At 52.3% G+C, this 28000-nt stretch overlaps 2 protein-coding genes across 9 annotated transcripts; one reads left to right on the top strand and one right to left on the bottom strand.

Moving 5' to 3' along the window:
• Positions 1 to 4: 4 nt before the first annotated feature.
• On the bottom strand, positions 5 to 25455 carry patj (PATJ crumbs cell polarity complex component). Of its 8 annotated transcripts, none has more exons than XM_086088671.1 (44): positions 24693 to 24979; positions 23365 to 23603; positions 20482 to 20676; positions 20232 to 20368; positions 19872 to 20016; positions 19327 to 19455; positions 19021 to 19260; positions 18756 to 18858; positions 18392 to 18480; positions 17890 to 18076; positions 17736 to 17819; positions 17021 to 17082; positions 16270 to 16326; positions 16064 to 16198; positions 15838 to 15993; positions 15239 to 15319; positions 14519 to 14692; positions 11740 to 11949; positions 9002 to 9298; positions 8672 to 8699; positions 8521 to 8572; positions 8305 to 8382; positions 8158 to 8229; positions 7896 to 8073; positions 7461 to 7571; positions 6607 to 6697; positions 4281 to 4480; positions 4096 to 4187; positions 3969 to 4023; positions 3805 to 3906; positions 3640 to 3705; positions 3452 to 3509; positions 3258 to 3385; positions 2825 to 2905; positions 2490 to 2752; positions 2236 to 2383; positions 2100 to 2168; positions 1693 to 1801; positions 1582 to 1613; positions 1244 to 1366; positions 1064 to 1168; positions 893 to 990; positions 708 to 831; positions 5 to 600 (listed from the first exon to the last, which is right to left on the bottom strand). In XM_086088671.1, exons 1-44 carry the CDS (start codon positions 24721 to 24723, stop codon positions 454 to 456), a joined length of 5361 nt encoding a protein of 1786 aa, XP_085944797.1. In that variant the 5' UTR covers positions 24724 to 24979; the 3' UTR covers positions 5 to 453. The 8 variants fall into 8 exon arrangements, 7 of the variants coding, with proteins under 7 accessions (XP_085944797.1, XP_085944796.1, XP_085944794.1 ...); XM_086088670.1 differs by having other exon boundaries at positions 2825 to 2908; positions 24693 to 24978; XM_086088668.1 differs by lacking the exon at positions 24693 to 24979 and adding an exon at positions 25008 to 25455 and having other exon boundaries at positions 2825 to 2908; positions 3258 to 3509.
• On the top strand, positions 25169 to 27985 carry tm2d1 (TM2 domain containing 1). Its single transcript, XM_086088688.1, has 6 exons — positions 25169 to 25439; positions 26260 to 26333; positions 26440 to 26548; positions 26654 to 26745; positions 26827 to 26900; positions 27038 to 27985. Exons 1-6 carry the CDS (start codon positions 25300 to 25302, stop codon positions 27146 to 27148), a joined length of 600 nt encoding a protein of 199 aa, XP_085944814.1. The 5' UTR covers positions 25169 to 25299; the 3' UTR covers positions 27149 to 27985.
• The last annotated feature ends 15 nt before the right edge of the window (positions 27986 to 28000 follow it).

Genomic DNA, 28000 nt, shown 5'->3' with positions numbered 1-28000 from the left:
CAACTCGCTTTCTCAACATTTATTTGCATTTCATGGAAGTATTTACTAAACAGACTCCATTTTAGCAAACACAGACGGCGGCTTCAAATAAACGAGGGCGCACGCGCGTGTGTGAGAATATCTTTCAGTTGTATTAAATACACAAATATTGTGTGTGTGTGTGTGTGTGTGTGTTCAAATCAACATTGCATTGTGTGTCTCGCGTAGCTTGCTGCTAATTGTTCCAATCACCACGACATGGATTTTCAAGCTAACAGGACAGCTAGTTAGCACTGACGACGTCACGCTAAGCTAAATGCTAATAAGCGTCAATTGTGGAAGACAATCACGTCGTCACGAAGACGTTGACAAGCGATTGTGGCATGTGGCTAACTATTGCTAGCGGCTAGCATTAGCATCCAGGCATGACGCTGAAGGGTTGGGTTTGTCTTGGCGTGCGTGCGTGCGTGCGTGCTAGGACAGGAGCTCGAGCGTGACGCTTCCCGTGTGTTTCTTCAAGATGGCCACGGCCTGCTCGTGCGTGGCGCCGTCCAGACTTTCACCGTTCACCGACAAAACTTGGTCGCCGCGCTTCGGAAGTCGGTCCGCCGCTGCCGCACCCTGTGCACACGCACACGCGTTGGCATGTTAGCTTCAAGGAAGACGGCGTTGACGTAGATAGCACAAACACGTTAGCATGTTAGCTTTGCATGGCGAGGAGGGAGGACCTTGTTGAAGACGCTCTTGACGTAGATTGGCAGATCTCCGTGCGCGCTGCCGACTCCTCCGACGATGCTGAAGCCAAAACCGTCGCTCGCCTTCTCCACAATGACCGTTCGACGGCCAGATCCTCTGGGGGGGGCGAGGGGGTCAGCGTGCGTGCGTGCGTGCGTACGTGAGTGTGTGTACTCACTGTGTGTGTGCGTCGCTGGCAGGAAATAAAGTGGAGCTGCTGCTGGACAAATTCTCCACCTGACTCGCGATGGCGGCCATGTTGGTGTCAGCGACCACCTGGGGCACGCACGCCAACACATTGTGAATGCGTTAAGAACAGAAATGCAAGTTGTGTGTGTGTGCGTGAGACCTGCAGCCGGACATCTGCGGACGTTTGTCTGAGCATGTCGACGACGTCCTCGTGCGACAGCGCGTCCACCGACCGGCCGTTGATGCTGACGATCCTGTCGCCAACCTAAACACGCACACGCAACTTGTGCCAATCACACGCGTGTAGCAAACGCGCACGCGCGCGCACGCACGCACGCACCTTGAGCTGCTGCGTGTTGGCGGCGGCGCCGTGATGTTGGATCATGGCGATGAAGACGGGGACGTCCCCCAGAGGGCTGCCCCTCCCCCCTGCGATGCTCACCCCCAGGGAGTCACCTGCACCCTGGAAGGGAGGGGGTCGGGGTTCGCATAATCCCGCTCTAAAATGCTCATTTGAAACCCTAACCCAAACCCCACCTTTACTTTGAAACCTAACCCTCGTTTGCTAACTTTAGCTTCTAACCCTACTTCGAAGCCAGCCTTAACCCTCGTGTGTGTGTGTGTGTGTGTGTGTGTGTGTGTGTGTGTGTGTGTGCGTGCGTGTGTGTGTGAGGTTACCTTGGTGACGTGGACCGTGCGCAGGTCGACACCTGTAACGGCAGCCATAACGTTAGCATGGCAACAAGCCAGGTTCGCATGCTAATGCTAACATAAACGTCAATGACCTACTTGTGTCCTCGGTAGGACAGGAAGTGACATCTTCATCACCCTCCTCATCCTCTTGTTGTGACGTGACAGGAGTCACCACGACCTTTGAACTCCTTCCTCCGTCATCCATCTGCGCACACACAAAATGTTTTGGTCACTTCCTGAATCCGCTTTCAGACTCTTGACTCTTTTCGAGATTCAAGTTGTTTTTTCCGAATCTCTGGCTTTTGTTCGGACTCGTTCTGATTCGTTGGAATCTTCAGACTTGCACATCGTTTTCAATTTATTTTCTTTTCTTTTTCTTTTTAATTCTTCATACGTCTTTCCGACCCCCTTTTCATACTTCTTCTTTTCTTTGATTTTTTTTCTAACTGACCTTTGAATCTTGATTTCAAACTTGTTCTTTGAGAGCGAAGCGTCAAACTCACGTGCGCGCCGCGTTTGCAGGAAGCGGCTTTGAGTCGACCGACCTCCAGCACGACGTGACCTCGGACGCACTGCGGGGTCACGCAACACGTCAGCGTGTCAATCATCGCTCTCGGAGACGGCGCGGGCGGGCGTCACCTTCAAAATGGCGGCCACGGCTTCCTGGGAGGCGTGCGCGGTGTCTTGGCCGTTGACCGACAGGATTTGATCTCCGTGCATCAGACGGCCGTCCAGCTCGGCGGCGCCCCCTCTCATCAACTCCGAGATGAACACGCCGCTACCGCTCCTGCGCACACGCACACGCACACAGATGCACGAAAAACAAACACAGCCAAGGAGTAGCAACTTCGGTCGCCGAGCGTGACGCGGCGCACGTCGCCACGGCAGCGGACCTCTTCCCAACGATGCTGATGCCGAGGCCACGCCCGGCCTTCCTGCGCAGCTCCACGGCGACCACGTCCAGCGGGCACGGCGGCGAACGGCTCGCGTCTGATATGCTGGCGTTTGGCTGGCTGTGGCGCCCGCCGCCGCCCTCGCCAGCACGGGGGCGGCGGCCTCCGTCCCGCAGAACCTTCATGGCCACTTTGGAGCACGGACGCCTCAACGCCGCGATGGCCTCCTCGTGAGACGTCCGCCGGAGGTCCACGCCGTTCACCTGCGCGTCGTCATCGTCTCGTCATCGTCTCGTCATCGTCTCGCCGTGCCGGAGCGTGTTCGGCGCGCGTACCTCCAGAATCTGATCGCCGGGCAACAGGCGGCCATCTTTGGCCGCCGCTCCTTCTTCGTACACCTCGAGAATCACGATGGCTTGCTGGCAACGCCAAAACGTCAACATGAAATGAAATGGAAAGAAAAAGTCAAAATGGGAGGAAACGTTTCATCACACGTAAACATAAAAGTAAAAAAAATAATAATAATTTTTAATACAGATTAAGGTCAAAGTAAAATGAACATAAAAATGAAAATCAAAGTGAAGTTGGTACTGACGACATTCGGGTCAAAATTGGAAGTCAAAATGTAGAAAAGAAAAAAAGTCATACCATGAAAAAGAAAAGCTGGAAAAAAGAGAAATGAAATTCAAAAGTAAAAGTAAAAAAAAGCCAAGGAAGGAAAAAAGTTGACCAAAAACCTTGAAAAAAAAAAAGTGTAAAGAAATTTACGAGTTGCGTGTCGACGCCTCCCACCACGCTGAGGCCCAAACCCGAACGACCTTTGCAGATCTCCAAGGTCGTCACTCGGCCCGGCGGGACGCGGCAGGTGGACGGGTCGCGGGAGGAGGCGGGGCTTCCTGTTGGCAAAGCAAGCCCGGTCACCATGACGACTACCACGCGGCGGAGGGGGGGGGCATCGCTACCTGTGGTGACGGCGACCGACGAGGCGGTGATGTCATCGTCAACGCGCCGCTGCTCACTCTTTCAACCATCGACAATCAAACCATCAATCGGCACTTTGGTGCAAACCCGTCATGGGGGCGTGGCCATGTCATCATGACCGAGCCGCACACGCGCGCACACACACGTGTTGCTGTGGCGACGGCGTTACCTGCTGCTCCGGTGCGTCCTCGTTCATCTTGTGGACGACCTCGATGACCTCGCCGGCCTTCTCGTCCTAACACAAGTCACGTGGGAGGGGCTCATTTGCATCTCATTTGCATACATCTCACACCTCTCAAGTCAAACACCCCAAAAGCACGTAAACAAGGCTGACCGTGTCTTCATCCGAGGGTGGGCGGAGCATGTCGCTGTCGGGTGGGCGTGGCCATTCCGCCGGCACGAGCGAATCCCCTGAAGGCGGCGGCGGTGACACGCTCTGACGGAAAACACGTGATGTCATCCATCGCGTCGCCGGCAAAGCGGCGGCGGCAGCTTTACCTTGGGGGGCGGCGGGAAGGGCGGGACCGCCATCTGCTGGACGCCATCTTGGCTCCTGCCACGCGGGGTGATGTCATCAAGGTGACGGCCAGGAGAGGACGCTTAATCATCAAAAGGCCTTTCTTACCTGAGCAGCACCATTTTGACTTTGGAGGCGGAGCTCTTGATGAGGGCCGAGGCGTTCTGGTGGCTCCGCCCATAAAGCACGTGATCGTTCACCTGCCACACACACAAACGGCTAAAACACACACTAGCAAAGCAAAAGAACCCCCGAGAACCAATAAAAGCGAGCCAAGCGGGCGCGCGCCTGACCTGGAGCAGCTGGTCGCCCACGCGCACGCGTCCGTCGGCGGCGGCGGCCCCGCCCGGGCGGAGTCCTACCACAAAGACGCTGAGAGTGGAGCGGTCCCGATTCCCGGCCAGGTTGAGCCCCAGACCGCCGCCCGCTTCCTTGTCCAGCTCCACGCTCAGCAGCTCCCCCCGCAGGTCGCCGTAGCGATCACGCCAAGGCTCTGGGCACGCACGCACGCCGCCCGTTAGCACGCAGACAGCCGGGCGCCAAATATTTCCACCGGAGGTCTCGGGCGTGACGCAAGTTTGGTGGCAATCAAGCGGACTTCTTTTCGCTCTCCAAACTTTACCAGTGCACCGAGATCAGGCGTCAAATCCTGAAGCGCGGACACCTTCACTGTCACTGCGCCCTCCGGTGGACAAAATGGGCAACAACCGTTCATTGAAAAAACTGGACCAACCAACCACAGTGAACGGCTTGACGGGGACACGCGGGCCCTACCTTTGACACACTTCCTCCGTACAGGGTTAGCGTACACGCACACACGCACGCGCGCACACACAGCAGCAGCTGCGCAACAGCACACTCATCACCGTCACAAATACTGCAGCATGACGCCACTTGTGTGTCCATACGTGATGAGCGACACGCGCGCACGCGCACGCACTGACCTGCCATCAGCATGCTCCATGCTTCAGTCTCGCCTCAGGCGTGACATCCAGACGGCCACAACGAGCGCGAGCGCGCGTGTGCGTGCGCACAGCTAGCAATGTGACGACACGCCCTCAGCCCCTCCCAGCCCAACTCGCGCAAGTCAGCTCAGCAGCGCCCCCAGCTGACTGCAGCAAGGACAACAAGGAGAAGAGCAGGAGGAAGCCAGGCAGGGGGCGGGCCAAAGTCGGCGTTGCACCTTTGTCATTGGCCGAGCAGCAGGCCTTGACTTACGAGCTGAATTTGATGCGGCAGCAAGATTGCAAATCAATTTTATATGTACGGCAAACTTGAAAATAAGGAGCCGGTTAGACGATACGGCAGGAAGGAGAGCAGGAAGGAAGTGTTGGAGGGAAAAAACAAGCGTGAGCAAAAGAAGGCAGAGAAGAAGCTAAAAGTGAGTCTGAGGGAAGGAAGGCAGGAAGGAAAGGAAAGAAGAACAGGAAAGAAGGAAGCAAGGAAAAACAAGAAGAGAAGAAAGGAAGGCAAGGAAACGAGGAGAGAAGCAAAAGAGCAAAGAAACAAAGTGACAATGGAATCGCTTTTGGTTTTGTCCGATTGCAAGTGCAAGTTGCTTGGAATGGAAGTCCAAATGTTTTCTTTAGTCATTTTCAAGGCGTTCCGAAGGTAAAACAAGGAGAGCAAAGAAGGACGAGTTGCACTGGCATCGTTTTATTGCTCCGAAAAGGTCACATGACATTTGAAGCATTCATGACAGCAAGCCACTGGCCACGCCCACCGCTCAAGTGACAACGCCCACTCACTCACAAGCCCCACCTCTCAACCAACCACAAATCAAGCCCCACCCCCAAAGCGTGTGAAAACAACAAGATTGAGCACATCGTCATCCAATCACGTTGCAAAAAAGGTGTGGGGTTTTTTTTTGGGGGGGGGGGGTATAGAGGGAGGGGGTGTGGTCATACAAGGCCTGCAAAGACACAAAAGAAAGAACCTTTTTCAATACTCGGCCAGCCGCTGCGCTCGGGAAAAAAGAAAAAAAGGACAAAAAAGTTGTTCCTAATTTTTTCAACATAATGACATTGAAAAACATTTCATTCCTAAATTCGGATTCATTCGGCTTCTTAAACTATTCAAAGTCAAACTAGAAACACATTTGACGCAATCATTATTCAACATCAATCATTTCATACTTATTGCTTATTGTCTTCATCTCATTTGTAAAAACAAAACATTTTCTATTTATTTCATTGAAATAACTGCTTGATTAATTATCATCGAATGAATTAGAAACGCTCCAAAGGATCATGAATTATTCATCATTCAAATAAGCTAATGTCGATATTTACATATTGGCACAATTTTCAACACCAATCCACACGATTGGTCCGTCCTCTCATGTGGGTGGGCTTTATTTTTACAAATGTTGCGCAATCCAAAGTGTTGAAAATGGCTGGCGCTCTTTGACGATGACGCAATGTCGATGATGACGTTTTCGGGCCGTTTGTGGAGGTACGACGGTTTCAATTTATTGATCTACGTCAATCGTTTATTCATCGAGGGTGGAAATTGTAAATTGTTATTGTAAATACAATCACATTGGTTGCAACGATATGAAGTTGCAATTTTCTTTCTTTCTTTTGGGTCTTCAAAAGAAGCAATTTGACAGCGACGCACCTTGAGGGGCCGGCGCCAGCTCCTGCTCTGATTGGCCGGGCGGCCTGTAAGGGGGCGGCTCCCGCTGAGGGGGCGGGGCCACTCTCATCATCTGCACACACAAAAAAACAACACAAAGTCAAAGTGGACTTTTGGTTCGGTTCCCGCGGTCACGAGAGGAGAAGCGGCACGGAGAAAACTCCCACAATCCTTTGCTCCTCACCAAAAACATCAGCAGCTGATGATAGACACGTGATGCCAAGCCACACACGTGCGCACGCACGCACGCGCGCACGCACGCACGCACGCACGGCGTGCCGCAAAGGCCACAAACTCCGTATTGGCTGCCATTTTCACCAACACATTTGATTTAAGCTACTTTCTAACAACTTCATGCATTTTTGTGTAACAAACAAATCTGAAACGTCTTCAGCGAAGGCAACAGCAGAAAATGGCCGCCAGGTGACGTGAAGTGAGGAAGAGGAGTCCAGAAAGATGCATAAAAAATAATAATAATAATAAATCAAATCAAATAATTGAGCTTCAGTCAAAAAGGCTGCCTTCATTTTTTCATATCAACTTGATCCTTTTGATATATTTTTGTATTTTTTGGTCTTTTTTATTGGGTTGTTGGCATCTGATCAAAGTAACTTGGAATCTAACTTTGTTACTTTCCTGATGACCTGAGATTGAAAGTAACTTTTCAAGGTAACTATGGCAACACAAATGTTTACACACACACACACAAACAAACACACACACACACACACACACACACACACACACACACACACACACACACACACATGTATACACAAAAGGTGCACACAAACAATTGAAACGCAAAAGCAATTTGCGTGCGCGTGCGCACATACTCGCGGGTTAGCAGACAGACTCTGGACGATGAAGACGACGGGACTCGCAGCAGATTTGATAGCGTCGACCGCCTCTTCGTGAGTGGCACCTTGTAAATCCACACCTGACACCTGCGCACACGCACGCACACGCACCTTACATGGAGGTGACTTGACCACAATGTAAGATTTCAAAAGGTGACGTCGGAGTTGCCAGAATTGGAATGAGAGACGTCACAAGTCCGGGAAGTAGGCGGGGCCATTTGGCCGCCGGATCGTCTCATTTGCCGGCTTTGGCGTGCGCCGGAAGACGACGACGAAGAGGGAGGTGAAAACCAGAAAGAACAAGAAAAGGGAAAGACAAACGGAAAAGCAGGAAGGAAGAGGAAGAAGAAGCAAGGAATGAAAAAGGCAAAGAAGATGAAATAAGGAAGAGAAAAGAGATTCTGGAAGAACCTGCAAGATCTTGTCTCCGGTCTTGAGGGCTCGCGCGGAGTGGGCGGGGCTTCCGGGGACCACCTGCTTGATGAAGATTCCCTTCAGTTCTTCTCCGTTCCTCAGACGCTTGATGACGTGATGGCCGCCCACGATGCTCAGGCCCAGCGACTCGCCGTCCTCGGGCCACACCTCCACCCTGCGCGCACGCACACACGCACGCACGCCGTCACCCAAAGCGCCATCCTTGTGCAAACGTCGGTCGGGTGGGGGGCTCGTTTACCTGCGGGGGGGTCCCCAGTGACTGAACCGAGGAGTCTCCTCACCCTCGCCCTCCTCGCGCTCGGGAAGCTCCCTACGCACGCACGCACGCACGCACATGCGCAATGAGCAACATGTCGACGGGGGCGCGTCTCCACGTACGACTCACCTGCGCCCTCTTCTGGTGGCAGAGAATCCCACTTGACTCCGCCTCCTGCGTTTCTCCGTGTCAATCATCCTGATGGACCTAACGTGACAATCACAAGTGAGGGCGGGTGGGCGGAGCCACTTCACAAAATCACCAACAGATGGCGACACAGACGTCAGGCGAAGGAGGAGGAAGAGGAGGAAGAGGAGGAAGAGGAGGAAGAGGAGGAGGACTCACTCGGTGTCTGTCCCACTGACTTCTGAGTCGGCCTCCGTGTCTGCACGCTGGCCTGCACACGCACACGCACACGCACACGCACACGCACACGCATGTTTTCGGTGATCACATCAAAATGATATTTGCAGGTGTGAAGCGAAAGAAGCGTCACCAGGAAGTCGTCCGTCTTGCGTCGGAGTCTGAAAGGGAAACACAGGAAGCACATTTGAATCGTGAGCTTTCGGGACGACAAAATCTTTTTTTTTTTCACATGATGGCCTCCGTCTGCTTTTTCAACGCTCAGCTGGACTTTTTTAAAAATCAGGCGCACAAGATTTTTGTAAAAACGATAACTGATCGCACTGAAAGTCAAATGAATACAAATCAATTCAAAATGAGTCGATTGAAAAAGAAAAAAAGAAATTGAAGCGCAAATGTGAAACGTGTTGGAGCGCCGCCGTCCGCCAACGTGGATCTTGGGGACGTGAAGCGGTCGACTGACCTGTTGTGCGGCTTCCGAACCCGGCGAGGAGGACGCCGACTTCCATTCGTCCCAGGACGGAGACGCTTTCCTGGGAGGCCGGCTCGTCTCCGCCTCCGTCTCCGCCTCCTCCTCTTCCTCCTCCTCCTCTTCATCGTCCACCGCCATCTCCCTGCTCTCCTCCTCGGTGGGGTCAGAGGTCAGAGAAGCCGGAGCGTACGGCGAAAGGCCAGCGGTGCTGGTGAGCTCCGCCTCCTCCTCCGTTTGCCCTTGGCCAAAGTCATGCGGCGAGGAGGTCACGCGAGTGCGCGTGAGTGACTTTGAAGACGGCCAGCGCATAAAAGACAGAAGAAGAAAAAAAGCGCACACTCAGCACTTCCTGTCACGGCCGTTACCGCCGCGAGTGCATTAACGACAACACTTAGGATAATTTCCCGGCGCGCCCTTAAACGGAGGTGAGGCGCGCAACGCTTGATGGCGCCAACGCGACCCTCGTAAGGTTTTAAGAGGCGGCGACCTTTCACGTGACCCGACCATTTGCCGCATCAATCATTTGCCACTTGAGTATCTTGCTCAAGGGCACGTTCACGTGCCGAGTGTTGGGGAGCGCACCCGCAACCTTCGTGCTGGGAGGCGAATGGAAAAAGGGAAAAGGTCGTCACGTTCAAGCCGCTTGGAAAATCGGTTACATCTTCTCAATCTTTCTTGGTTGCACATGATTTGGAGAGCAACAAGTCGAGACGAGAAGACGAGAAGACGAGAAGACGATGAGACGATGAGACGAGAAGACGATGAGACGAGAAGACGAGGAGACGAGAAGACGATGAGACGAGAAGACGATGAGACGAGAAGACGATGAGACGAGAAGACGAGGAGACGAGAAGACGATGAGACGAGAAGACGATGAGACGAGAAGACGATGAGACGAGAAGACGATGAGACGAGAAGACGAGAAGACGAGGAGACGATGAGACGATGAGACGATGAGACGAGAAGACGATGAGACGAGAAGACGAGAAGACGATGAGACGATGAGACGATGAGACGAGAAGACGATGAGACGATGAGACGATGAGACGAGAAGACGAGAAGACGATGAGACGATGAGACGAGAAGACGATGAGACGATGAGACGATGAGACGATGAGACGAGAAGACGAGAAGACGATGAGACGATGAGACGATGAGACGATGAGACGATGAGACGCGGCTGCTCGCCAGCCACAGAAAAATCCTCGATGATCACATTTTCACGATGCGGTCATTAACATTACTTTGTGCGAGTTGTCATTTTTGGGAAAGCTTTTTTATTTCATGTTGACAGATTGTCGGCCATTTTGGGAAATGGGTTGCTGTGATGCAGAAGTCGGCCGGGAATGATAAATGGCGACGACGCTTCAACCCTTCCCAACTTCCCCAAAGCCATTTGGAGCGGACATTTTGAGGAACTGTCCATGTGGCCCCCACAATGAAGTGACATTTTTTTTCCCGGAAATCTTGATGACGTGCGTCCCAGCAACAAACAGGAAGTCACGCTACTCAAACACTTCCTGCGGTGACCTAATACTGCGGTAGTCGTGGATCGGGACAGCACCCCCCCCCCCCCCTTCCCTTGACAACCCCCCCCCCAACACTCCACTTAAGAGTGCGGCGATGTTGTCGAGCTGATGGAGCACTTTGCCGCGTCCCGACATCTCGCTGACTCAGCGACTCGCTCGAGGAGGACGAGGAGGACAGACGAGGGGGATGAAGGCGAGGAGGAGGAGGAGGAGGAGGAGGAGGAGGAGGGGAAAGAAAGGAGGAGGGAGGTTGACGGAAGGTGAAGGGGATGCGGGGACAGGACAGGACAGCGTCACTTCTTCCGTCCATGTGCGGCCGCTGGGTGGCGGCCCTCCTGTGACGTTCGCACAGGACAGCGGAGGGGACGAGTACGGAAGAAAAGGAAGAAAAGGAAGAAAAGGAAGAAAAGGAAGAAAAGGAAAAATGGAAAAATGGAAGGGAAAAAAAGAAGGAAGCAAAGACAGAGAGCAAAAGATGAGAAAAGGAAGGATAGACAGAAAAAGCATCAAAGGAAGAAAGACGAACAAAAGAAATAAGAAGGAAAGAAATGGTAGAAGAACAAAAGGAAGAAAAGGAAAGAAAGTAGAAAAGAAAAATGACAGGAAAAAAAACAAAGGAGGAAAGAAAGCGGACAGACAAGAAAAATGAAAAATTAAAAGAGAAGCCAAGAAAGAGAGAAAGTAGAATGGCAGGAGATCTCTCCGTCTGTAGGAATGATGATGATGATGATGATGATGATGATGATGAAAGATGGGGGCGGGACAAACGAGGACCAGATGAAGGACAAGAGGAAGCGCGTTCCAATTGGAATGAATCCCAACAGCCAGAGGCAATGAACGCAGTGTTGCATTTTTGCCCACCGATACCGATACCGATACCCAGTTTTGCAGTATCGGAACGACACGAATATAAAACACCTGAATGGGAATGACAAGTCTGAATCCGAATGGAATTTCATTGGGAATCCCGTCGATTGCTTTGGTCACTTTGTCGGGAATGGCCTTGACAAAAATGCGGCATGACGTCATCATTTCTACATTTGCCGAGAGCTCGTCTGCGAGGGGACGTTCGGCAGGCGCGAGACGCGCCGACATCCGTCACGGGATTTATTGCCGCGACGCTCATCCCGTGAAACGGACAAACGGATCACGTGGCTTGTGAGCAGGTGACTTCATTTCAACGGCAATGCTGCGTCTCACCACCAGGGGCTTGCGCACGCCGAGGCGCACGGCGCCGGGCGGCGCCCCCTTCAGGACGCCGACGGCCCGCTCCAGGGTCAGGCCCTCCAGCCGGACGCCGTTGATGGAAACGAGTTGGTCGCCGGGAAGTAGAGCGCCGCCGCGCTCCGCCGCGCCGCCCGCCACCAGCGAGCGGATGACCATCACGCAGCCGCTCGGGTCCAAAGGGTCCTGAAAACAAACAATTGGACTCGTTTCAAAACGGCAAGACAATAAACACCAAAGTCAGAAAATCTTCATTTGGATGCCGCTTGCATCGTCGGTCAAACGGAAAAGAAACAAAAACATTTGAACTCAAATCAAATCAAATGAAAACAGCAGCCATAAATAAATAGCAAATGAGAAGAGTGATGTCATGAGGTGACCAGCAGGGGGAGACAGAGACTAAAAGACGTGGCTTTCATGAGCTTCAAAGAGAATCCCTCACCTAAAACAAAAACGAGGAAAATAAAAAGACATGACACGTTTTAAAAGTTTAAATCTCATCTTGTTTTGTTTTTTTAAACATAAAAAAATGGAACTAAATGCCCAAATGCAAGAATAGCTGGCGAGAGCCGGCAAATGGTCAAAAGAGGCTTCTGGCATTCAAATTCAGAAAAATGGCAACAGTAGTGATTATGAATGAATTGCAATGTCGTAAACAAGCTGACATCTTGGCGGGATCCATTTCAAGTTTGAAGTTTGAAGTTTGAAGTTTGAAGTTTGAAGTTTGAAGTTTGAAGTTTGAAGTTTGAAGTTTGAAGTTTGAAGTTTGAAGTTTGAAGTTTGAAGTTTGAAGTTTCAAGTGATCAATTTCACGCGAGTGTTGGACAAAACAAAATCAAGCAATTCCTTGGAAAGAACACACACCGTGCTTTGTTTTGTTCAAACACATTTTAAGATGACATTTATCATGAAAAATGCAAAAAAAAAGGTTTGGAGTGTGGCAACAATACGCTTCCATAATTAATCATATTTTGGACGGTTTTTTTCCATAAATAATTGAATGCGAATGGACTTTTTTGGAGCGAGTTCCAGAGTTGAAAAAAGAAACTTGAGAATGCCGTGAGTACTTTTGCAACCTCAGGTTGTGATGGAGGAAGGAAGAGTTGGCGTGGAGTTGGCGTGGAGTTGGCGAGGAGTTGGCGTGGCGTTGATCGCGTTGACTAGCGGGCACTCACGAGTTGGGAAGCAGGAAGTGATGCGAGCGCCAAACTTTTGGCGAGGTCAAAGGGCCGACGGCGAGTTGAAGGCGAGCGCGGACGGCGGGCATAAAGCGGCGCGCACGCACACGCACCGCGCACGCACGCACCGCGCACGCACACGGCGCACTCCCCGGTGGCATCGCCGGGGCAACGCAGGCCGGGCTCAGCGTGGCTCGGCGTGCCAACTGGAGTATTTTTAGAGGCGGCGAGATGGCTACAGGTGATGATGCTCCGCCTACTGCAGCTCCTTCTTCATTTTGGGAACGCCAACTTTCTGCAAAGACCTTTAGCACGCACGCCAAACTATTCAAAGGCTGACAGTTCTTTTTGCAACTCCCCGCACGCGCGCACGCACGCGCACGCACTTATTCTTAGCACTTTGTGCTACCACAGCAAGCATGGAAGACGCGTCCAGTGCACAGAACTGAAGCACACGTGTGTAACATGTGTACATCCGTGGCAGAGATCCGATGTCCGCGTGTAACGCACACGCCTACACGCACACACGAAGCCTTTCCCGACTGAGGACCGAGGTCTCGGATTTGGAGGTGCTGGTCTTCAAGCGCTGAAGGGAAACCACGAGCCAATATTTGTACTCCTCATTCCGTTTGAGCCGTGCTTCGTCTGCTGCCTGACCTCGAACCCGTTGGCCACGGGTGCCGCAGACCGCATCGCTTCTCGGATCAGCGGGACACGCAAACCCCGCCGCCACCAAAAGGTGATGAAAATGCTTGGTTTTTATTTGGTGTATTTCTTGTGTGCAAGATCTAGAAAAGGTTCGGAGTAAATATTGCGTAAGAACAACTACTTATTTTAAAAACAACATCCACAAATGAAACAGCCCCAAAAATGGGCGACTATGCAAATCCAGAGACGAGTTGAACGGCAAGCATGCGGGGGCCGACGAGGTCTTACTAACAATAAAGAATTGGACATTTCACACATGCAGGCGTGCAGGAGCTCGCTTTTGTGTTTGTCTTTTCATTAATATGATGATGATTCTGTCCCGGTTCGGTCCATAACATCTGCCAGAAAGATGTTCAAAATGTTGAACATTCTTTTTCAAAGTTATCTTGAAAAAACCTCAACGATCATCAGTCTGCGTTCACGGAGGACGACCGAAACCTGAGCAGCAAGCGTCTGAAATTGGAGGATTTGGTGGATTTCAACGAAGTCGCCAAACGATTCATCGGTTCGCATTCGATAACCGATGAGTTGAGGACGCGTCAACAAACAAATGCTTGCTTGTCAGATTGTGTCTGTACGAAAAGAGGACAAATCTCTCATGTTGTCTCGATATTGGGAAGTACCCCGCCCCCCCCCCCCCAAACTAAAACAAAAAAAAACACCGCCCCCCCAGGCGGGTGTTGCATGCAGACCACCCGGGACGTCACCTAGAGTTCGCTCCACCCCCTCAGCTAGGGGAGGGAGGGTGGAGGAGGGGGGTGGGGTCTTGGAGGTGAAACTGCGCCTACAGACAAAGAGCTAAGAATGTGCAGGGGGGGGGGGGGGGTGGGGGCGGGGTATGGGTGCGGTTGGGGAGGGGTGGCAGTTACCTGGTAGTCGAGGATGCTGAAGCCCAGACCTCCGCCGGCCTCCTTGTGGAGCTCCAACACGTCCACCTGTGAAGACCACAGGGCCAGCTCGTCGTCTTCTCCTTCTTCACTGTCTCCACCCTCCTCTTCCTCCTCTTCCTCCTCTTCGTCAAGCTCCACCGACATGGCCGACAACTGCCGGCACATCACGCGGCTGTTAAATGTCCACCTCTTAATCAGACGGTGACCGTGTTTGGTTTTGGAGTTTGGTTTGGGCTGACGGACGGCAAAAGCGGGGAACGTTTTGTATTTTGCATGACAGAAGGAAGTCAAGTGAGGCGAGCACAAAAAGGAGCACCGAAACGAGCTTCCTTTCAAGGCAAGCCGCTTTTCCATGGAGACTTTTTTGCCCTCAACAGCGCATGAAATGACAACATGCGTTTTCCAGACGCGCACTGAAATGCATCGCGCAGGCCGACCGTTGCCGTTAGCGCCGTCGTTGTGATTGTTTTGACACTCTCAGGAAAGTCGAAAACATTCTTGACAATAATGTCATGTTGTGCACAGCAGCTAAGTTGCGAGTTCGCTTCGGCCACAGAACACAGAACGGTCTTTTTTTGAAGCAGGTAAAATGTTTGAGAACTCTCATGTGGCCCGGTTCGAGTGAGCTGAGGTTACGCCGGCCGCTCGCTTTCCCTCTGATCGGGACCAATCGCACGCCTCCTCTGCCCGAGAACTGACCCGCTCCACTTCCTGTCGCTGGCCTCGGTCCGACGCGGCGCTCGCTCCGCCGCACAGCGCCGACGCCAGCTTCATCTCCAGCTGGCAAAAACACAAACAATCAATCGGCACGATGTCACAACTGACGGCGACTTTGCCGATAAATCTGAAAAAACAACAACATTTTTGGGGCTTCATTTCAATGCAGACATTATTTCTAATTTGCAGCGCAGAAAGTGAACAATCATGAAGTTCGATTGAATTTCAGATTGATTTCATAAAAAATCCGATTCAAAATTGAATGGATTGTTTTTTACGCCGATGCCATTTTCAAATGTTTGGCTCTTTTGAATTTGGAGGTGGTCGACGTTGATCAATTCCATCGACCTTCTTTCTGATCATACACGAAACAAACGACATAAGAAAATCAAGACGCTATCGTCGTCATTTTCTTTTCTTTTTAAATGAGCCACTGTTGTAAAAGTGCGTAAACATAGCGAGCATATGCCAAGTTGCGTTTTTGTCAAGCCGTGACGTTGAACGTGAATGTCGGCGAGGACGCACTCGCGACCCCAAAAACGGCCCAGTCCGACTTCCAAACGATATTATCTCCGACATACGTGGTCCACGGCGCTCCCGCGTCCTTCCGACTCTTTTTGCGCCTCGGAGTCGGACGCCAGCTGTCGGCAGCAGACCAGCGTGAAGGGCGGGGCCGCCTCTTTCAGGAAGGAGACCACCTCGCGGCGAGACTTGCCGTGCAGCCGCACCTCGTTCGCCTGCCGCGGACGCGCTCATCAGGACACTCGGACAGGATTTGGGGCGGAGGTCGCAGACGCGGCCGTTTACCTCCAGCAGCTCGTCCTCGGGTCGCAGGACGCCGTCTTCGTCCGCGGGTCCTCCGGGCAGCACGCAGGAGACGTAGTGGCGGCCGTCAAAGGAGTCCAACTCCACGCCCAGGCGGAGCGCGTGCACGGGAAGCAGCTGCAAGAAAACGCAAGACGTCACGTCGGGCCGGGTGGGCGGCGGCGGGACGCCCGGCGTGCGCGCGGCACCTTGGAGGACCTCCGCAGGTGGGCGTCGTCCGAAATGGCAGGATGCAAGTTGACCACCTGAAAGAAGGCCGTCCGTCCACATTCGATTCAAATGGACTCGTTGGCTGCCATTGGCGAGGATGCTCGTCAATGAGGTTTGTCAAAGGTCAATTTCAAGCTTGGAAACAAATTTACCACAAGATGGCGGCCGAGCACCATTTCAGATTTGACAACGGACCACGTGAAAAAGTCACTCGTTGGACAACTTTCATCATTTTACACTTTTTTTCACGTATTCACATGCTTGTGTCATAAAACTAATACTGCGAAGGCTGTAATAATAATCATCTCTTTTGCGCCAACACTGCAGCTCTGCTTACTTTTGGGCTCTGACGTGAGTGTGGTAAAGCGCTTATCATGTTCATTAGCACCAGCGTTTGCTGAAAGTGGACCAGAAGCATAAAAAGGCTCACAAACTATTTTCCAGTCAAACACTAAAGCTCGCGACGGACGAGTATTGATACCAGGTATCGGTATTGGACCGATGCCGTTTTACAGTCAGAAACTAGAAATGACAAGAACGGAAGTTTGCCGTTCATTTACCAGAACCAAATGGGCTCGCATTGAGGAGATGCAACTTGGTACATTACTCGGTATTGTAACGACTCAAGAGCTGAAATCAGTCTGGGAAAAAATAAAAAACAAAAACAAAAACAAAAAAACATTTGACAGCTCACAATGATGGAAACAAAGAAAATTGGTCCTTCCTCACCAGGACATGGTAGTTTGGACCCAGAACCTTCTGCCACTTGGCCTTCACAGCCGCATCAGCAGCTGCACAAACACGCAAGCAAATGACACAAGGAAGTAACGCGCACACGCACGTGCACGCGCACATGCACACGCATGAACTGGGAAGGAAAAAACCCCACATTTTTGTGTTGTGTCAAGAGCTCCGTCTGGCTTAAGGTGAGCGGCGGTTGCTACGGTAACGCGGATGTCAAGCCGATGTCCGTCTGCTGCTGAGCGCACCACAAAAAAAAAAGAAAGGCAACGCTTTAGATTAAATTAGCATTGCTAAGCGCGGCCGGGCCGTCATCAATCTTTGGCGTAGAGAAGAATAAAAAGGCTCGTACATCCGCGGCGCACGCTAATGGCTAGCAGTTAGCGCGTACGCCAGAGATCTGCCGGCCACAAACTTGGACGCTAACCACTGCGGAAGAATCCCTCGCTGGTGTCGTGAGTCGGCCATTTTGTCCAGCTCAGCCTCTAGGTGGCGCACAACTCTACTTTGCCACCATCTTGTGGCAAGAAAGTGTGAGGAAGCAGGAGTTTCATTTAGACAAAAGTAGCGCTTTGCCTCCACCTCATGGCTTTTTGGGGAGTGCGTTGTCACGACAAAGAAAGACGAACGGCGAGCTAACCTTCGAGTGTGTGTCTGTGTTATGTCGCGCGTGTGCGTGTGCGTGTGCGTGTTGTATGCTCACCACTGCTTGTGTTGTGCGAGTCCAAATATTCAGCGTGAGTCTTCAACTCCGGTGACCTCTGCAGTGACCCCTGAGAAGACTCCACTGAAACACACACAAACATAAGAACACATGACGGGGAAATACACACAAAACAACACACGCGGAGACTCACAAAGATTGTGCAATAAGAGAGGCAGGCAGTCGCCATGTTGGCTACCTCGATCCAGGGACCTTTCGGCGGCGGCGGCGGCGTCGTTGTTGTTCTTTCGGACGAGCGTGAGAATCACGGTGCGGCCCGTCCGTGTCATGACCTCCACAACTTCCTGGTTGGTCAGACCGTGGAGGCTGACGCCGTCCAGCTGAACGAGCACAACACAGACATGGTGTCGGCCATTTTGTCGGCGGCACGGTGACGAAGATACGAGGGTGACGTTTGAGAAACGAGTGCATTTCAGACCACCACCACGAGATGGCGATAGCAAACTTCACAACGGCCCGTCTTCGATTTGCGAGCAGTAGAAGGAAAGTACGAGTTGGTTGGTGGTGCCAAAGTATGACGAAAGACGATTTAAGTTACGATTGTGCTCGTATTTCAAGTTGCGTAGCGATCAGGTCGGGGCGTGCGATGCAGCCATAACGACGATGACATCATGACGGCGTGGCGGGCTTCTCACAGCAATGAGTCGGTCTTGAACTCTGATGTTCCCGCTGTGATGAGCGGCGCTGCCCGGGACCACGTGCTTGATGAACACGCCCACCGCATCTGTCAGGAGGTCGACAACATCGTCATGCAAAGATGGAGGCGGATGCTAATGTTAGCAGCAGCTTCCAAAACATGAACGTTGGCTGAAGAAAGGAAAAGGAAAAAACAACAAGAATGAAGCGGCGGCGGCGGCGGCGAAGGACGACGACGACTCACCTCGTCCTCCTGGCTAGCTCGCCAAAGTACAGCGTTCATGTCGGCAGCCCATTTGATCGTGAGAGATGAAGAAGAAGAAGGAGGAGGAGGAGGAGGAGGAGATGCGGTGAGCCGCCTACCTTGGCTGGTGAGGGGGTTGTGCCCAATGATGGAGATTCCGAGGCTTTGTCCGTCTTTCTTGGCGAGCGGAACCTCGTGGATCTCGTAGCCGTCCAGGCTGGGCTGAAACACACAAACAGGAAGTAGGAAGAAGAAAGCAAGCAGCAGGAAAGACGTGACCTCAAGCAGCAAAAAGGAAGTGGGAACGAGGAGAATTGGGAAGCCAAGATAGGAAACAGGAAGTAGAAATGAGGAGGCAGGAAGTAGAAAGTCACGTCTGCTCACCAACTTGCTGGGCCGGCGTTGGGGCTGCTGCGGAATCAGCGCGGGTGCGGTCGACACGGGGGCCGAGTCGGGCGGAGGAGGCGGGGCTTTGGTCCTCTGACCGCACGGGTCCCTGGCGATCAGCATGGTCACGTGACTCCCGCACCCCTGCAGCACCTGGACCACCTCGTCGCTGCTGAGCCCGTCGGTGGGCGTGGCCCCGATGCGGAGGATGCGGTCGCCCGTGCGCAGACGCCCGTCCTGATTGGACGAGGAGGAGCGATGGGTAGAAGAGGAAGAGCAAAGAACGGTTGGCCGCGGACGTACCCTGTCGGCCGCGCCTCCCTCGACGAGCGTCCGGACCACCACGTCGGCGCTCTTCCCGCCCACGATGCCGAAGCCCAAACCCGCGCCGTCGTTGAGCAACTGGATCTCCTCCACGTGAGCCCACTCGGCCTTGGAGGAGGTCACACCAAAATCTCTCGTCAAAAACGGGACGACGGCCGCTGAGCTCAAGATGGCGACATGTCGGCCATCGTCCCCGAGCGGGAGACGTTGGCGCAGGTGCAGATAAACCAGCGCCGCTCGGCGGAGGCTAAGCATTAGCCGTGCAATGCTAACGGATATTCAACCACATTCATTCAGTCGGCTTGCGTTCAGTGACGACTTTTGGTGGTTCTGAAACCAACGCCATCAAACCAACGCCATCGAACCAACGCCATCGTAACGCTGTCAGCGGGCAGCCGCAATGCGCACGTGCACAAACAACTGCTCACACACACACAAAGGAACAATTGTTGGTAACGTGCGTCCTCGTGTGTTTTTCTGAGCCAGGAAATGTGGGCGGGGTCCGTGACGTTGACGTGTCTCACCTCGTCGTCGTCCCTGGCGAGCGTCATGTCCAGGGTGCGACCGGGCAGCTGCAGCAAGGCCAGCGCCTGACGCTGAGTCATGCCCGCCTCCAGGGGGCGCCCATTTATCACCAGGATCTGATCCCGCTCCCGCAGACGTCCGTCCCTGCCGACGCCAACGCAACGCCGTCAAAGCCGTGCGGGCGAATCAACCATATGTGCTGCTGTTTTGGTTAGCAACAAAGTTGAAAGCGCTTCTATGGTTTGTGTGTCAATGTCAAATGTTTCCTTTCCCGTGACAGCAAGCGCAGCGTGTATTTGCCGCGCGGCGTGGCGTCGAGCCACTATTTGAGGAGAAGGCCCCGATTGGCCGAGCGTCACCTGTGAGCCACGCCTCCGGGCTGGATGTGTTTGACGAAGACGTGGTGGCCGTCGCTTCCCGGCTGCAGGCCCGCCACGCTGAAGCCCAGGCTCCCCGACGGCGGGCGCGGGAGACGCACGTGCTCCGTCGGGCGACCCTGACACACACGCGCACACGCGGAAAGGTACGGCACAAACACACGCATGAACACACGCAAGATGGCGGAAATCCCCACAAAGCCACATTGACGAATGTTTGCGCGGTTCTCACGGCGGCCGCGGCCACGATCCAGCGGTGAAGGCGGTCGGGCAAAGGCGGAGCCCCGAGGACGGGAACGTCCGAGTCGTCGGCGGGGACGACCGGGGACGAGGACGGGGACGAGGACGGGGACGAGATGGCCGAGCCGTCGTCGGCCGCCGACTCGCCCGAGCGCCGGCCGCCCTCTTCCTGTGCCGGCGAAGTCAACTGGAGGGCGAGGAGGAAAAGGTCAGCTGCTCGTTAGGCGCAAAAGTCAAAAGCGGCGTTTCCTCGTCCAAAGGCAACGGAAGCGCCGTGAATCCGTTCCAGCCAAAAACACAAAACACTTTGTGGAAAATTTGCCGTCGCAACATCAATCAAAGTGAATGAAATGTTTTGTTGTCGTCGTCACATTTGAATCAAGTCGGCTCCTCACCGAGGATAAAGAATCCTATGAACAATGGCTGAGTCGTGTCATCGGCAATGTCTACATTGTGTCGCCGAGCAGAACAGGCGCGGGCAAGTACCGATACCAGGTATCGGTGTCAGTCGATAGCGGGCTTTATTTCAAGGTATCGGTATCAAGGTGGCCGATACCAGGACTCTTGCGACCGTTTTACCATCAGCTACATAAGGCGCACGTTTGCTCAGTAAGAATGGATTGAAATTCAGTTTCAATTTGGATTTGATCAACAAACACTCCAAAAGAAAATGGAGCTGAATTTTTATGGGATAAAAAGGTCTTTCTTTGAAATGATCTGTCATTGTTTTGGGACGGAAAGTACCAGTGGTATTAGCCCTTGGTATCGATGAGTACTGGTATCAGTCTGAAAAAAAAGTGGTATCGAACCTTCCAAATGGCGCAAGTGTTGGAATCACACAAACTCACACGCACGCACGCAAACACACGCAAGTTGCAAGACGCGTTGCAGTTCGAGTAAAGAAGCTGGCGTGCAAATGGACGCCTTCCTCGCAGGTAATGTATGAATGACCTTTCCGCTCACTTTGTGTCGCTGAGCTCCCCGCGGCACGGGCGGGGGCGGCGCGGGCGGGCGGGCGGGGCCGGCGCCGGCAAACCAGCGAGCTTCCAGGCGAGCGAGCAGTTTGTCAAAGCGGGACGGCGGGTATTAAAGCTTGATTGATCAGCGCCGGGGAGGCCGGGCATAAATAAAGTGCCGCCGACGCCTTCATAGACTTACAGTACGTGGAGTGGCCGACACTTGCCGCGACCTTGGCGCCACTTACAATATGAAGCCCGCCATTATCTTAATTTGGACGCGGCGTTATTTATCGGTGAGGCGCAGCCCGCGCCCGACACGGAAACGGGACGCGCGCCTCGTCGTGCGGGACGCGCGCCTCGTCGTGCGGGACGCGCGCCTCGTCGTGCGGGACGCGCGCCTCGTCGTGCGGGACGCGCGCCTCGTCGTGCGGGACGCGCGCCTCGTCGTGCGGGACGCGCGCCTCGTCGTGCGGGACGCGCGCCTCGTCGTGCGGGACGCGCGCCTCGTCGTACGGGACGCGCGCCTCGTCGTGCGGGACGCGCGCCTCGTCGTGCGGGACGCGCGCCTCGTCGTGCGGGACGCGCGCCTCGTCGTACGGGACGCGCGCCTCGTCGTACGGGACGCGCGCCTCCAACGTGTCAAAGCGACATCACATCTTGTGTGTACGCGCTAACGCACATGCTAATTGTTGTGCGTCTTGTCGGCGTGATGCGGCGTACCCGCCTCCACACACGAAAGATCCAACTTGGGACTTCTGAGATTTACAGATGCTCGTCCTTTCCATCATTGCGCTCAAGAAGTCAAACTTTTATAGATTCAGGGCTCATTTCAAGGTTTTTGTTCATTTTTGCCTTATTTGGGCTTCAGCTCATAAAACCCACGAAAACAGGACGTCGAAAAACGTGAACAATGCGAAGACATCAACATGCATGCGTCCCGTGTTTTGCATGGAAAAGGAAAAAAGAATGGACGGATGGTATTTTCAGAACGATATCAATCGTCAAAAGTCGTGGCCTTGCCTGGAGGTCCGGGAAGATTCTTGATCATTTCTTCATGCTTGCTGTCAGCGCTTTTGTTTCGGGGTCTGGGGGGGCTCAATTTCCTCTTGAGAGGAAGAGGAAAATACTACAGTACTGTCAAGAGGGAAAATTGCCCCCCCCCCCCTGCTGACAGCAACATGAAGAAAGCCTGCGTGGGCTTCCAGGACCCGAGGCACTGCCGCGGCACCTTCAGGCAGCGCTTTAGACAAAGGGAATCCAACCAACTATCGTTTTGAAAATACCTTCCATTCATCCATCTTTTAATTGTGCTTTCTTCACTTGATTCAATTTTTGACATCCTGTTTTCGTGGGTTTTATGAGCTGGAAGCACAAATAATGCAAAAATGAACACGAACCTTGAAATCGCTCAAGTTGTGAGCCCGAATCCATCATCTATGAAAGTTTGACTTTTTGAATGGAATTATGGGAATGACTCAACTTCGGGGGGCTTGTGACCTCCGGGAACTTTGCTGCTTGCCCTACCAAAATAAAGCGCAAATGCACATCCACTTCGGTAGGTGGCGCTCTCATTGTCAGAGAGCACACAAGGAGAATTTGCACCTCTGCACAGGCGTACTTACAACTATTTTATCGGCAAATGATCCTCGTATTTGTTGTTGTGACGGAAAGTGGAGGCCTGAAATATTTCCTTCCGTCGGCGGCGGACGAAACAAAAGGAAGACGTGAGACGCAGTAAACTCACTTGCATTCCTTTCATAAGTCACTTTAGCTTCATGCTAACACACGCCCTCCTCTCTCACACAAAATGTCGCCTTGCGCTCACACACACACACACAGTGTGTTGTAGTTGTTGCATGTGCGTGCGTGCGTGCGTGCGTGCGCGGGTTCGGGCGGGTTCGGGCGGGTTCGGGCACCTGCTCCTTGAGGTGCGCGACGGCACGCTGCAAAGCCAGCACGTGCGCGAAGAGCGGACTGTCCAGCGTCTCCTTGAGCGCCGCCACGTGGCCCGCGTGCCGCCGCCACTCCTCCTTCTCGGCCAGCTTGACCCGCAGACGCTCCAGGGCGGCGGCCGCCCGCCGTCGCTCGCCGGGCGACACGGCGGCCGCCGGCCACACTTGACTCGGGCCGGCGTTGTCCGGCATCCCGCTTGGATCTGCAAGAAGACATGACCACGTGACGAGGGTGACGTTGAACCTGCTCCACCACAAGCACCAACTTGAACCCCCAGCATTCATGCACAATGCAACGTAAACACTCCCTCATGTAAATGACCTAAATCTACTGAAATTCGCACAAAACTAACCTAAATACTTCTAAAGCTACTAAAACACTTTATCAAAGTTATGCAAATACTTTCAAATCTACTGAAAATCGAGTGAAATACTAAAGTAATCCAACGTGTACTCGAGTACTCCTAAACATTAGGTCTAAAATCTATGAAAAGCTACCTTCATTCTCTTGAATCGACAAATGACAAAATACTCTGAGATCAGGTACACAAATACTTTTAAAGCTTACCTAAATACTCAATTTCAATACAGAGAAATAAAATCTGTCTTGCGCATAAAATCCAAATTGAATTTGGATACATGTCTGAAAAGAAAATGATTGTAAATGATTGATTGCAAATGTATCAATACAACCGGACTGGACCGAAGTTGAGGCGACGTCGGGCTTTGGCCCGGCGGGCAGCTCGAAGGCAACACCGAGCAGAGTTAACGTGAAATCGAAGAATCTTTTGAAACACTTGGCCTTATTTTTTAAACCACCTTTTATAGTTCTGCATTGAGTATCTTAAAAAGAAGACACGCAGAGGAATGACATTAAAAGGCATCGTGTCGTTGTGCTCTTTACATTCAATTGATCTCTTTTTCTTGCTAGTATGGCAGAAATATGCTTTCGTAATTGATGCGTAACAGATGAGGAGCCTTTTCAGATTTGAAAACTCGAGTGCAGCAGGCCGAACTTTTCGAGGCAAAGAATTCATGGCGCACCTGCAGCCGGATTCACCTTCACGGAAGTGAAAGTGGGAAGGTCGACGGAGGCAGGGCCGAGTGGCCAACAAACAAGCTCTTCATACTAAAACCTGGATTTGGGTGGGTTGTTTACGCCGATTATACTACTGACATATTGATTCTATCAACTAGCTGATGTTTTTTTTTTTCAATGGGCGGGGCCACTTTGCATCATTCGGCAGGTGCATGAAAACTCGAGATGAACCCACCACATGAACGAAACTCACCATGAAACGCAACACAAAGCAACAAAGTCATCAACTCGGGCAATGTGCGCGTCCGCTGGCGTGACAGTTGCAAAGAAACGACAGACAAGAATGAAAAGTTGGTGTCGCCTCGCAACTTGGTCGGCTAGCCGTTAGCATGCTAACACCCTTATCTCAAAGTGTCGCCCGCCGCCTCCAAAAAGTCCCCCGACTCGTTTCGTGCTCTTCCCAAGCGGAAAACGCATTCGCACAACCTGCCCATTCAAACGAGAGTGAATAAAAACGACGACTTATTTCTTTCACAAGATTTGTCATCGAAACTGAAGCGAAACTTACTTGAAGTGGCTTCCCTTGAACGACAGTATCACTTTAAATGCTGCGTTTATTTGCTGTGGGAAACGCCAGCACTCTAATACTACAACTTCACCCAATCTAGACGCGTCGATGTCTTTGTTCCTTTTAAAAAATAATTATATAAGCTTCAGAAATTACCCCATAATTAACTTTAGGAGCTTTACGGCAACTCTTTGTTTTAAATGATTCCCGCGAAGAGGGAAATTTGTGTGAGTAGTTCTTTTTCCCCCCCTGTAGCCCTAAAGGTGGCTTTTGTGACGTCACAGCATCCGCCATGTCGCGGTGTTGTTTGCATTCCGGCTTGTGTGCAATTTTGTTGTTTTTCTTGTCTTGTTCGTCTTTTCGGCGGACGATTGTCGCGGCAGCGGCGACGGAGACGGAGACGGGCGGCTGCCACAGCCTGAGACTCGGACAATATCCTTCCCTTGACTCGCTCTCGCTTGACTCGTCTCGGAGATGGACGTGGAGCTAATGCTAACAGCTAGCACCCACTTAGCTGTCAACCTAAAGCAGAAAAACCAAGCAAAAAAATATCGCGACGTTGCGGCGAACGAACAGCAAAATAACAGAACGGATGGAACGGAATGTGTCGCGCACATGTGGCTGTAATAATGCTTGTTTGTTACTTGGGAGTTGATGACTGACAGCATCAAATCTGTTGGAAAGGCTCAACCATTGACGTTTACTTCCAATGACTTCCGGGTGGCAAAGGCACGTACTTGACAAATCTTCCATATCATCAGAACCGTTCAAACAAAAATGGCTTGAATGAAAACATAGCATCAGCATTGCCTCCTCTTATTGAGTGATTTTTTTTTTCTGACTGCGGTTTGATTTATCATCGGTGAGGCGATGCAAATTCGGTGCAACTGCAACTAATAATTATTTGGATATACGCAATATTAACCTCAGATTTCTTGAGTTGATTTGATTATTATTTTTAAATCCTAAACAAGACATTATTTCAATTTGACAGTGCAGGAAATGTGCAATCATAAATTGATGTTGTTCTCCCAAATAAAAGCAGATTGTTTTCCAAATGTCTTGCGTAAAACAAACAAAAGGTCGTCGATCTGCTTTCACGGAGGACTACAGAATCAGAGAATTCCGAGGATTTAGACAATTTGAAGTTAAACGAGGCCTGGACGACATAGTTGTCTGAAGTCCCTGAAAATGTTGACTTCCTGTCTGCCGCGAGTGACTTCCTGTTTGGCGACTCCTTGACAGCGCTGACGTATTTGTGTAAAGAGCCCAAGATCGACGATGTCACGCAGGAAGCGGAAAACTGCCGAGATGCCAGCGCCTGGGGTCGGTGCCGCTCGCGATCGCCACGTTTGTGGCATGCCTTGTTGCCGTGGAGACCACACGCTCATGAGTTTCTAACGCGCGTGTGCGTGCGTGTGTGTGTTTGTAGTGGAGTGTCTTCCAGCGCCAAACGTCACCTGTCGACTTTCCAATGGGACAGAATTTCGCTTTAGTGGGGAGGAGGTGGGCTTTAATAAAACCATTCCCTGCCGGAACGTGTGAGTACGCACGCACGCACGCACGCACGCACGCACGCACACGACCCGCAGGAAGGCGTGTGTGCGCATCTGTCAACATGCCGGTGTGTTGTTTTGTGCTTTCAGAAGCGGCTCCTCCTACAAGGTGGCGGTGGCGTTGTCGCTCTTCCTCGGCTGGCTCGGTGCCGACCGCTTCTACCTGGGCTATCCTGCGCTTGGTACACGCACACACCTGCAGGCAGGTGAAGGAAGAAGAAGGCCTGCAGTTGAAGCTTGCCTTTTCCTTTGCTTTGCGTCAGGTGTGCTGAAGTTCTGCACGGTGGGTTTCTGCGGCATCGGGACGCTGGTGGACTTCATCCTCATCGCCATGCAGGTTGGCGGCGGCTCTTGTCGGTGCACGCTAACATGCTCGCTGGCCTCTTGTGCCATTCGCAGGCTTCCTAGCGCGCGTGCGCGCGTGTGCAGTGCTAACCGTGCTAACCGCGCTGCCTGGTTGTGTTGCGGTTTTAGATGGTGGGCCCGTCGGACGGCTCAGACTACATCGTGGACTATTACGGCGCTCGCCTCAACCGTCTGACCATCACCGAGCACACGTACAGGAAGCCGCACCTCGCCCTGTGAAGCGCTCGATCCGCGTCGGCCGCGTCGGCCGCAGCCAAACGTGTGGAGCGTGTGTTGAAATGTTCACATTGGCGCTCGCGCTCGCTCGAGGTTTAAACACGGACGACCTTGAAGCACCTTCCGCTTCCTCACGCACGCACATTTCATTCATGGATTAAAAACAAAAAGAATAATCGTGTTTTGTTTGTTTGCGCTCAGGTCGAATCATCGGTTCGTGGGCTGGCCGATGAAATGGGCCCATTACGGCCCGTCAAACCTTTTTCCCTTCATGTACTCGTAAGCGTTTCCAGCGCTTGTGGACAAGTGACACCGCTGGCGTGATTTCTTACACACGAAAGCAGACGATAACGCGCATCCCTCGATACCGAATCGATCATGACGTTTGTTGCTAAGATCATTTGATGGACCTGCCATTCAAAACAAAGCAAATCTTCATTTGGACAAGCAACGCAAGTTGTGCAAGAATTGGACCCGCAACCTTAAGTTCCATTTTGTTTCATCAAAAACAATGCATTGTGGGAAGCATAAAGCAAAATCCTATTTACTGAACCGTCAATCTATTTACAGTTGACGGCTGACTGTTTGCGCGGAGGAGGTTCGAGGCTGGCCCACCAATCTGCACACACCCGCTGAAATGCCCGTTTAGGAATTACACGTATGTTTTAATGACTGACATTGGCTGATTAATCGGTGGTTGGGATTTTTTTTCTGACAAAAATGGGCATCGGTCTGAAACGAGACGAGAAAGCATCTGGTTCGAGCCCTCGTCAGCATGAACAGGCGATACGTTGTCATTGTCCAAGCTGAAAAAGTGTCAATAAAGTTTTGTTTGGCCGATTTGAATGACTTTTT

Source organism: Leptonotus elevatus, chromosome 11 (assembly GCF_054856555.1).
Source record: "Leptonotus elevatus isolate MCC_2025b chromosome 11, RoL_Lele_1.0, whole genome shotgun sequence".
NCBI lineage: Eukaryota > Metazoa > Chordata > Actinopteri > Syngnathiformes > Syngnathidae > Leptonotus > Leptonotus elevatus.
Note: the sequence above shows the minus strand (reverse complement) of the source record. Positions and strands in the feature narration are given on the sequence as shown.

Excerpts from the sequence above, each read along its gene's own strand:
- tm2d1 (XM_086088688.1), top strand. The coding sequence starts at position 25,300 with ATGTCGCGGTGTTGTTTGCATTCCGGCTTGTGTGCAATTTTGTTGTTT. Across the intron at positions 26,549-26,653 it reads ACCATTCCCTGCCGGAACGT|AAGCGGCTCCTCCTACAAGG; the intron begins GTGAGTACGCAC and ends TTGTGCTTTCAG. Across the intron at positions 26,746-26,826 it reads CCTGGGCTATCCTGCGCTTG|GTGTGCTGAAGTTCTGCACG; the intron begins GTACACGCACAC and ends GCTTTGCGTCAG.
- patj (XM_086088665.1), bottom strand. The coding sequence starts at position 24,723 with ATGACTTTGTTGCTTTGTGTTGCGTTTCATG. Across the intron at positions 20,677-23,364 it reads TCGCGCACCTCAAGGAGCAG|TTGACTTCGCCGGCACAGGA; the intron begins GTGCCCGAACCC and ends CTCGCCCTCCAG. Across the intron at positions 9,299-11,739 it reads GCGTGCGCAAGCCCCTGGTG|TCACTCACGCGCACTCGCGT; the intron begins GTGAGACGCAGC and ends CCGTCTTCAAAG.